Source organism: Bison bison, unplaced genomic scaffold, assembly GCF_000754665.1.
Source record: "Bison bison bison isolate TAMUID 2011002044 unplaced genomic scaffold, Bison_UMD1.0 scf7180017864148, whole genome shotgun sequence".
Lineage (NCBI taxonomy): Eukaryota > Metazoa > Chordata > Mammalia > Artiodactyla > Bovidae > Bison > Bison bison.
Window position 1 is genome coordinate 8,347,215 of NW_011494720.1, and position 11,189 is coordinate 8,358,403.

Consider the following 11,189-nt stretch of genomic DNA (forward strand, 5'->3'; position numbering starts at 1 on the left):
GTACACTAGCATTTGTGAATTCTAGACAGCTGGAAGTGAAGGAGAATTTGAGGTTAAAAAAAAAAAAAACTGGAAATAGCAGACAGACCTTCATTTGAGATATTTGGCTATAAAAGAGAAAGGAGAGAAACATAATAGCTGCCAATAGGGAAAGCAGCATCAAATTAAAGTGGATATAAAAGGGTCTGGCATGCTTATTTAACTTTAGCTTTTTGTTTGTTTTTTAATTTTATTTTCCTTCTAAGATGTTATACTTGTCTTTCCCTTTTTTTTAATCTTTTATTTTTTATACATATTTTTTATTTTTTTCTATATATATTTTTCTATATATTTTTTATCCTTGTTTTAGTTACAAAGAAGGTGGATTTAATTTAATTTGGGGGAATTGTGTTACTATTATCATCTTATTAAGGAAAGTTCTCCAGGATGGATCAGATGGTTAAAATTTAGAAATTTTGAATAAGGAATTTTTGTGGCCCTGAGTATTAGGTGACATCATGTGGAAGACATTTTTTTCCTCCCAGTTTATTCGCTTTTCGGCTCCCGGCCTGGCGCGCGGCCGTGTTTGCGGCCCACGGCCCTTAGAGGGCGCTCCGGGCCTTCCCGCTGCGCGGCGCTGCCCGCTGGCCCCTCGCTTTGCGGCCCCAGTGGTTGGGGGGCTTTACAGAACACACGTTCAGTTACTTGCTTTGGTTTTCCCTTAGTGTTTCACTTTTTTTTTTTTTTTTTTCATTTCTGCTACTCACTGGAGCTTCCTTCAGATATTAAGCTGGGAAGGACACATCACTCATTGTGATGTCTGCAAGTTATCAATTTTCACCTGACTGCTGGTGAGAAAGAACTTGAAACCTACACCTAAAGCTGAGGTCAGCAGCCCTTTGTAGCTGCTGGGGTACCCCTGGAATCTGCGGGTTCCAGCCAGAGCCGCAGCAGCTGCAGGATGGGTGAGGACCGGGGACCCCATGGGGTGGTGCCTGCCTTCTGGGTGCTGGAGGTCATTTTTGAGTGAGTTTTAGTGAAACTGTCTCTCTCAGTATCCACCCCCCCTCCATGCTCTGTGGAGCATGGGTTTAATAAGTGCCCCAAAATAACTCAGTTCAGTTCAGTTCAGTCACTCAGTCATGTCCGACTCTTAGCGATCCCATGGACCACAGCCCGCCAGGCCTCCCTGTCCATCATCAACTCCCGGAGTTCACTCAAACTCATGTCCACTGAGTCAGTGATGCCATCCAGCCATCTCATCCTCTGTTGTCCCCTTCTCCTCCTGCCTTCAATCTTTCTCAGCATCAGGGTCTTTTCCAATGAGTCGGTCCTTTGCATCAGGTGGCCAAAGTATCGGAATTTCAGCTTCAGCATCAGTGCGTCCAATGAATATTCAGGACTGATTTCCTTTAGGATTGGCTGGTTGGATCTCCTTGCAATCCAAGGGACTCTCAAGAGTCTTCTCCAACACTATAGTTCAAAAGCATCAATTCTTTGGCACTCAGCTTTCTTTATAGTCCAACTCTCACATCCATACATGACTACTGGAAACACCGTAGCTTTCACTAGACAGACCTTTGTTGGCAAAGTAATGTCTCTGCTTTTAAAGATGCATTTCAGGGTTAGAAGGTCGATTTACGTGGCCAGATGGTTGGTCCCAGCCAGTGAACGTGGATTGCGGATGCACCTGTGTGGCTTGTGGGAAAAGGGTGGACAGTGGGTCCCTGCGCCCCCATGCTGTGGCTGGAACCAGTTAGCATCATGATAAGCAATCCGAGCAGCTCTGCAACCATGGCTCCTAATTTGAGATGACTCCGCATTTGTCTGCCCATGCAGTCCCACCAACACTCATCACAGCTGGACTTTCCAGGGCTGGGCAGGGCCAAAGAGGTCGGAGAGCTGAGGGGGCACGTGTGGCCTTCCTGGGAGCTCAGAGGAACAACCCCAGCCCAGGCCAGGTCAGGCGAGGGTGGCCGGGGCACCTGGGCCCCCCGAGCTGCCGTCTGAACCAGGCCAGGGCGCCTGTTAACACTGACAGGTTCTCTGGGGCAACAGAGGGGAAAGCGGCCAGCACCATCTCCTGAGGGCAGTACCACCTCATCCTCGTAGAGTTTTATAAAAATAAAATCCTCTGCTGAGACGGCTCAGCCTGTCCACACTGGCGATGGCCTGGTTGTGTGGTTGTCACCCACGGCTCCCACCTAGCACGTGGAGGGTGGAGGTGAGGCTGTTCCACTGAAGCTGGGGCGGGGGTGGGTGGGTGCAGGGTGGGGGTGTGGGGTAAAGGGGGTGGGGGGTTTATTGTGCTCGCGGTGGGTCAGTTTAAAGAAAGCTTTAAGGGATTGTTGCCCTAGACAAAAATGTTAGGGCTGAACAGGACTGTACCCAGTGTCACCAGTGGGTGGTCAGTTTAGGGGGTGACTGTCAGTTCAGAGTTTGCATGCTCATGCCTAATGACTTTCCATCCTTATCTGTCTGTAAGTGCTACTCTTGTTCCATCTTGTTCATATGGTCCATCTGCAGCATGTTTTAAAGGGAGATAACCTATTATTCTTAATAAATCTTATGAAGTCACATTTTTCTCACAATCTACTTCTTGTTCACTCATAGTGTATAATTAAAACAAGCTGTGAGTTTCACCTATATTTCGTAAACTCATATCTTACATGCAATCTATGCTTACTGCTTCATTCTGTTTGTTTTTCTTGTGCTTTATGGCAGATTACAATAGGGCTTTGGATGACATTATAGGTGTCAAAGATTCTTTTTTTTTTTAATGGTTTTTAGAAGTTTTTATTTTCAGGGAGTTGTAGATTCTCTTTGCAGTTTTAAGAAGTGATGCAGAGAGCCAGTGACCGTCCCCTGGTTTCTCCCCCAGGTAACATCTTGCAGGGCCGCAGCGCACTGCCCTGGGTGGGCAGCTGATGTTGGTGCCATGTGTTGACTTTATCCAGCTCGCCCCAGCGTCATGTGCTTTTCTGTGTGTGTGTGTGTGTGTGTGTAATTTCTCCACACGTGTAGCCTGTGCAACCACCATAGCCGAGATACAGAACGGTCCATCAGAAGGACCCCTCCCACTCCTCTTTGGCAGCCATGCCCGCCTCCCTTCTTCACCCCCTTCTTGGCCACCACCAATCCGTTCTCCATCTTTGTAATTTTGTTGTTTCAAGAATGTCATATCAGGGACTTTCCTGACAGTCCAGTGATGAAGGCTCCATGCTTCCACTGCAGGGAGTTCTGGGGCGTCTAATCCCTTGTTGGGGAACTGAGATCCCTAACTGTGTGCATACTGAGTGGCATGACCAAGAAAAAGAAGTCACATCACATCAATGGACTTGTATACGTAGCCTTTTGAGATTGGCAAAAGCCTGTTTTTAAAAAGTGTATGTTAGCCCTTTCTGCTTGAGATTACAGCAGTTAGTTTGCCCATATTTTCTGTGTGTCCTTGGATACTCCGGTGAGGAATCTGGCATGGCAGGGAAGGGCCACGCCCACCCTGGTCCATGCCATCGTACCCGGATTACTGCAGTAGCCTTCTCACTGGTTCCCCTGCTCCTGCCCTCTCCCCCTACACTCTGTTTTCAACCCCCCCAGCACAGTGGTTCTCATGATGCATGAAGTCACATAACCTTCTGTCTCTCTCAGACAGAAAACCAATCCCGAGCAAGTTTTTGAGGCTGCACATAATCATCTTCCACAGCAGGCCCTCCCTCGCCTTCAGCATCCATCCCCGAGCCTCCTTGCTGGCTCCGTGTGTGCTGGGTACCTCCCAGCCCCAGGGCCTTTGCACTTGCTGTTCCATTGGCCTGAACAACTGTCCATAAACACTTATGGGATATCCCTCATTGTCTTCAGGTTCTTTATGGGATATCATCTTCTCACGAGGTCTCACCTGACCACGCCCCACCATTTAACAGTGTAATCCTACCCCTACCCTGCACCGCTTCTTATCCCAGCTTTATTTTTCTCCATAACCTCTGTCTCTACCTGACAGTGTGTGTATTTCACGTGTGTGGTGGTAATTGCCTGTCTTCCTCCTCTGGAACCAAAGCTCCATGATCATATGATGTTAGGTCAGTTTTGTTCACTGAAGTCTCCCCATTGCCTCGAATGCTGTCTGGAAGTAGGGGTGCTTAGTGAATATTCACTGAATGTTCGGGTGTGCTTTCTTTGGCAGTAATTACATATGACATTTGTTGTTTGTTGTTTAGTCGCTAAGTCGTGTCCAACTCTTTGCAACCCCATGGAGTGCAGCACATCTGGCTTCCCTGTCCTTCACCATCTCCCGTACTTTGCTCAAACTCATATGCTGGTGATGCCATGCAACCATCTCATCCTCTGTCGCCCCCTTCTCCGCCTGCCTTCAATCTTTCCCAGCATCAGGGTCTTTTACATGGTAGGTATACTCATTTCCTAGTCCTTCCAGTGAATATTCAGGATTGATTTCCTTTAGGATAGACTGGTTTGATCTCCTTGCTGTCAACAGGGACTCTCAGGAGTCTTCTCCGATACCACAGTACGAAAGCATCAGTTCTTTGGTGCTCAGCCTTCTTTATAGTCCAACTCTCACATCTGTACATGACTACTGGGAAAACTATGGCTTTGACTCTATGAACCTTTGTCAGTAAAGTGATGTCTCTGCTGTTTAATATGCTGTCTAGGTCGGTCATACTTTTCTTCCAAGGAGCAAGCGTCTTTGAATTCCGTGGCTACAGTCACCATCCGCAGTGATTTTGGAATCCAGGAAAATAAAGTCTGTCACTGCTTCTGCTTTTTGTGTGTGTTGACCTGACGCCAGCTTGGTGTGTAGGCTGGTGGGTGTGGGGCAGGTGCGTGCATCCCTCTCACCTGAACCAGTGGGTTTTGAGGAGTGTTGGCTTGTGTTGGAAGTCCCACCTGTGGTGAGAGTGAAGAACTTTATTTACATGGTTGTTGTTGTTTAGTCACTAAGTGGTGCCCAACTCTTTGCGACCCCATGGACTGCAGCACACCAGGCCTCCCTGTCTTTCACCATCTCCTGGAGCTTGCTCAAACGCAAGTCTATTGATTTGGTGATGGCATCCAACCGTCTCATCCTCTGTTGTCCCCTTCTCCTCCTGCCTTCAATCTTTCCCGGCATCAGGGTCTTTTACATGGTACATACACTCATTTCCCAGGGCTGCCAGGACAAGGGGCCACAATCTGCATGGCCCTTTAAACAACAGAAGTTTATTTTTCCATAGGTCTGGAGAGTAGAAATCTGAGATCTGCAGGGCAAGGTGGTACTCTTTCTGAAGGCTCTAGGGAAGAATCCTTCCTTTCCTTAGCTTCTGGAGATTTCCAAAATCCTTGATGTTTCCTGGCTTGTGGACGCATCACTCCATCTGTCTCTCTTGTCACGTGGCATTTTCCCTGTGTGTCGTCTAATGAGGATATTAGTCATATGGAATCAAGGCCAACCCTAGTCAAGCATGATTTCATCTTAATGTGATCACATCTACAAAAACCTGTTTCTAAATCCCATCCACAGGTCCTGGGTGTTAGGACCCAGCGTATCTTTCTGGAGAACACAGTTCAACCCACGATGTGTGGTATGCCTACATACCAACACGATTCCTTTTCAGTAGGTGAAAGAATTCACACAGCCTCCAGCGCTGGCCTGGAGCGGAGATGTGGGCAGACACGAGTCACTGTGTTGCATTGTGTGCTGAACTGTCAACCCAGAGCTTCAAACACCTACACACATTCAGTGAGCCGCATTCATAGATCCAGCCTGGCTACAGCCTTCATTCATAAAGTAAGTGATTAAACAGTTAACTCAGGGAAGTCCCCTGAGATGGAAATGGCAACCCACTCCAGTATTCTTGCCTGGATAATTCCACGGACAGAGGAGCCTGGTGGGCTACAGTCCATGGGGTCTTAAAGAATTGGACACGACAGAGTGACTTTCACTCCCTCACTCAGGTCTCCTATGGACAAGTAACTCTGCTCGGCTCTAAGGCACAGGCTATAAAGACTTATTAAAGGAGCTGGAATTGCTGTAACAATAAATAATGGCATCAAATGTGATCAGTAGCAATATAAGATCACCTAGTACTTTCTAACAACTTCCACCTGCCAGAGTGTTAAGTTGTGAATGTTTTTACACTGATGTACCTAGAATTGTAAGATTGACATGTGAGTGAAGTCACTCAGTTGTGTCGGACTCTTTGAGACCCCATGGACTACCAGGGAGCCTACCAGGCTCCTCTGTCCATGGGATTTTCCAGGCAAGGGTACTGGAGTGGGTTGCCATTTCCTTCTCCAGGGGATCTTCCCAACCCAGGTATCGAACCTGGGTCTCCCGCATTGCTGGTAGATGCCTTACCACCTGAGCCACCAGGGAAGGTTGACAAGGGGAACCACCGAATTTGTCTGAGGACTTGGCCTGGTGGGTGCACTTCGAAGTTGATGCAGTCTGCATGATTTTTGTGTAGTAAAAGTTGGGATGTGTGACTGTCTTTTATCTGGGTTGTGTTCCCTAGTGGAGATGTCTAGGTGGCAGCCTGGCTTTCCCAGCATGTCTGACTCCCTGACACTCTTTGTGTCACAGAAAGGCACCACGTTCTCTTTCTGCTGTAACCACCCCCGGCCCTGCTGCTTTTAGTACCATTTACTATGGGCTTCCCCGGTGGCTCAGCTGGTAAAGAATCTGCCTGCAATGAGGGAGACTTGGGTTCGATCCCTGGGTTGGGAAGATCCCCTGGAGAAGGGAAAGGCTACCCACCCCAGTATTCTGGCCTGGAGAATTCCACGGACTGTATAGTCCATGGGGTCGAAAAGAGTTGGACATGACTGAGCGACTTTGACTTCACTTCACTACCCTACCCAACAATTTCTTTAGATTATTTTCTAATAGACTGGAAGGGTTGAAGCATCTTCTTATGTTGAATAACTCTCAGAATCCACAAACGTACCTACGGATATCGACGCAAACCACAGTGAAAGGGAAGAGAAAAGAGGGACAGAGAATATGATGCTCCCTGCCTGAGACCTGGGCTGATCCTGTCTTAGAGTTGTCATGACGACACTTTGACTCTAATACCCAGGAAGGAAGACCTCTGGGAGATGAGACACGGCTATTGTCTGAGCATGTTGTGTGTCTCTCTTTTGTCTCAGAGATCCTGTGAGAGGTCTCTGGGGTGAGTTCCACAGGATCCACTGATGCTCTGAAGTAGTAATGAGTTTTCATTGCAGGGAACAACTCAGGAACATTCTGAGGGATAAAGGGCAGACTGGATGAAAATTTTAAGAGATTCAGTTCAGTTCAGTCACTCATTCGTGTCCGACTCTTTGTGACCCCATGGACTGCAGCATGCCAGGCCTCCCTGTCCATCGCCAACTCCAGGAGTTTACTCAAACTCAATGTCCATTGAGTCAGTGATGCCATCCAACCATCTCCTCCTCTGTAGTCCCCTTTTCCTCCTGCCTTCAATCTTTCCCAGCATTGGGGTGTTTTCAAATGAGTCAGCTCTTTGCATCAGGTGGGCAAACATTTAAGAGATTAAATGTCCTCTTAGAATTCAAGCTGTGGAGAGCACTGAGACCACACTTTGTTCTCCAGTCATCCCAGCCTGGGGAGGACTTTCTGACCCTTGATAATGTATATTGTTTGTTGCACTCAACTGGTGTTTCCCGTCGGATGCCCTTGTTCCTCTTAGATGCCAACAGGGTGCTGCCCTCAGGAGACTGAACACCTCTGTTTTTCGTGCATATCTGTGATTGCTTCTCTTGTATCCCAGGCCAGTGCCTTGGTTAGTAATCCCATGCCACCCAATCGACACATTCAGAGCTGTTTACCTTTGAAGGTGGGCTTCCCAGTTGGGTCAGTGGTAAAAAAATCTGCCTGCCAGTGCAGGAGACGTGGGTTTGATCCCTGGGTCAGGAAGTTCCCCTGGAGGAGGAAATGGCAACCCGCTCCAGTGTTCTTGCCTGGAGAATCCCATGGTCCATAGGGTCACAAAGAGTCAGACATGACTGAGCGACTGAGCATGCAAGCACCTTTGAAGGTGGGGGAACCTGTTGGGGTTTGACTGGGGAGAACCATCTAGTCATGGGAAGGATTGAAGACTATTTTAGACACATCACTGAGAGGCAGACTGAATAGGGGAAATGGGATTAGATGACCCAACTTTCCTCTTAACTCTCAAGATTTAAAAATTCTAGTAAGTACATTCTGTGAATTAATTCCCAAGAATGAGGAAGGTGAAAACCCAAGGCCCACTGACGCTCTGTGAGGAGGGAGCACTGGCCCAGAGCCCAGGTACTGGGAATCCTGCCGGGTCATTTTCTTTTGGGTTGAAATTGGTGACATCAATCCTGTGGCTCTTCTTCCTGTATCTCATATTGTTGAGTGCTTTATGATCTTCTTTCACATTTTATTCTCACATAAATCCTTTGAGGGTAGCCGTAGCAAAGGATGAAATTAAGTTTAATGTTTGCAGAGTGAAGCTTCAGTGGCATATTTGCTTGGTTTGGGGCTTTGAATAGGGAATATATATAGATGTACTCAGTCATGTCTGACTCTTTGCAGCCGCACGGACTGTAGCCTGCTAGGCTCCTCTGCCTATGGAATTTTTCAGGCAAGAATACTGGAGTGGGTTGCCATTTCCTACTCCAGGGGATCTTCCCAACCCAGGGATTGAACCGGCATCTCTTGCATCTCCCACATTGGCAGGTGGATTCTTTACCACTAGCACCACCTGGAAAGTACTTGAATAGGGTGGGCATGTCCTATTTACAAGTGGAGAAAAATGGGCTCTTCTCTGCCTTTACTTGACACTGATGGATATTCACTTCTTCTTGAAAATCTCTCTACCCATGTCTGCCACGATGCAACCTGAATCCTGGTTCTCTATTTTATCACTAATATTTCAGATTTAAAACAACTTTGAGTCGTCTTTTAGACATCAGTGTTCTTTGGGTTCCATCAGAGATGCTAAGTAGACGGTTGAAAAACCCTGGTGCTCAGAGGAAAAGCCATTCGGGAACCATCAGCACATGAATGGAGTTTTCAATCCTGGGACTCGATGTGCTAACTGAGAAGGCCCCGGAAGTGCACGCAGAGAAGAGAGTGGTCCAGAGCGGGGCTTGGAAGCACTTGAACGTTTGAGTCCTGGCAAAGAGGGAGGAGCTGAGAAAGGAGACTGGCGATGGGGAAGAGAAACCAGGGAGCAGGGTGCCCTAGAAGGCAGGAAATTGTGGGGTTGGAGGACAGGAGAGGTGCTTTCAGGAGGAGCATCATTCATGGGCTTGGAAGCACTTGAACGTTTGAGTCCTGGCAAAGACGGAGGAGCTGAGAAAGGAGACTGGCGATGGGGAAGAGAAACCAGGGAGCAGGATGCCCTAGAAGGTGGGAAATTGTGGGGTTGGAGGACAGGAGAGGTGCTTTCAGGAGGAGCATCATTCACGTGGCTGGAAGAAGGGTAAGTCCAGGACCAGGAACGAAGATTCAGCAGCATGAAGTCCTCCTGACACTGACAAAAGCTCGCTCAGTGCAATGAGCTCCCGTGTCCCCGTGAATTCAGCTTCCACTGATGACTTTCAGTCTCATACCTTTGGCTCTGATTTCTCTCCAGGACTCCATTTATTCCTTGTAGCTACAGTCAGGGCTGAGAGGCAACCAGACGTAGTAGGCAGGACATGGTCTGTGGTTTCAGGCCACAGACAGTGGCCTGGCTGTGACCACTGTCACTTTGTAGCTGTGTGCCCTTGGCAAGTCACTCAACTCTCTAAGACTCAGTTCTTTCGTTTTTGTTTTTGGTGGTGCTGGGTCTTTGTTGTGGTGTGGTGGGCTTTCTCTAGTTGCAGCATGCGGGCTCCCCAGGTGGCTCAGTGGAGAAGAATCCATCTGCCAAACAGAAGACATGGGCTTGATCCCTGAGTTGGGATTGAGGGGAGGAAATGACAACCCACTCCAGTGTTCTTGCCTGGGAGATGCCAAGGACAGAGGAGCCTGGTGGGTTACAGTCCATGGGGTTGCAAAGACTCTGACACGACTTAAGTGACTTAGCCTGTGTGTACGAACTCTTTTTAACCACCTGTGGATCCCCAGTGCAGAGCTCAGAATCTGACACATAGTAGGTACTCAGCAATATGCAGAAGTAAATGCAATGGCTGGCCTCAGTGGGCATGTAACACGTGTTCCTCGCCTTTCTCCTTTACTGCTGACTCTGGTTTTCCCTTTTCACCAGCGGTCCCACTGCAGTGCTTGAACTGCTTGCTTATTGGCTGTGTTGTGAATGTTTGCATCTCCACTGCTAGTTTATTTCCCTCTAAACCCATTCATAACCAGTAAGCTATTATCTGAAATATTAAAAGATTTTAAATGTGAAAATATATTTTAAAAAGTGATTATCCTCAGCCATCTGGGTTGTCACTGGATCTGTGCGGCTGGCTTCCGGAACTGTCAGCCTCAGTAACCCTGTTTTATACCTTCCTCTCCATAGCATTTTCTTGGCTTCTCTTCTAAGGGTATTTTTTAGGGAGCTCTGAGTAAGATGAGTGGTGATTTTAGCGACAGTAATGCCCAAGTATTTAACATAGTTAGACAATGACTTTCACATTTTGGGACAAGGAATGAATTTTCAAGGAGTTTTTTTTGGCTGGTGTGTCAAGCAGTTCGTAGTAGGCTGAATTTAAGCTGGACCAGCAAACAATGATTATTCTTTAAGAAACTATTTCTCAGCCGCGAACTGAATTTGAAGAATGTGCAAAAGATCCCACAAAAACCCGAGAAGGACTGGTTTCTGGGTTTCTGCTGCTGGTCAAGAGCAGGCAGGAGTCCTGTTATTCCCTTCTCTTACTTAGGCATTTTCTTTTCAGGGTCCTTTGTTTTCTTATGTTTGTCATAAATAAGTGTATCTATGGAATTCCTTCAATTTCATTTCCCTAAACCTTTCTGGGGGCTTCCCTGGTGGCTCAGCGGTAAAGAATCCACCAACAATGCAGAGGACACTGGTTCCAGAGGTCAGTTCTATCCCTGGGTCAGGAAGATCCCCTAGAGAAGGAAATGGCAACCCACTCCAGTATTCTTGCCTGGGAAATCCCATGGTCAGAGGAGCCTGGTGGGCTACAGTCCACAGGGTCGCAAAGAGTCGGATACGACTGAGTGACCAAACTTTTACTTTCATTACACACATGGCATCGTCCCTGTAAGGGGACATGACTGAGCAACTAAACTACCACCA

General features: G+C 47.6%; 1 protein-coding gene across 1 annotated transcript in view; it reads left to right on the forward strand.

Annotated features, from left to right (window-relative positions):
• The window catches only part of FNDC1 (fibronectin type III domain containing 1), a 133,249-nt gene that overhangs the window by 26,917 nt on the left and 95,143 nt on the right, over nucleotides 1–11,189 (forward strand). Inside the window, exon 8 of the mRNA XM_010840914.1 lies at nucleotides 525–650. Coding sequence (XP_010839216.1) covers nucleotides 525–650 — 126 coding nt within the window. The remainder of the gene's footprint in view (nucleotides 1–524; nucleotides 651–11,189) is intronic.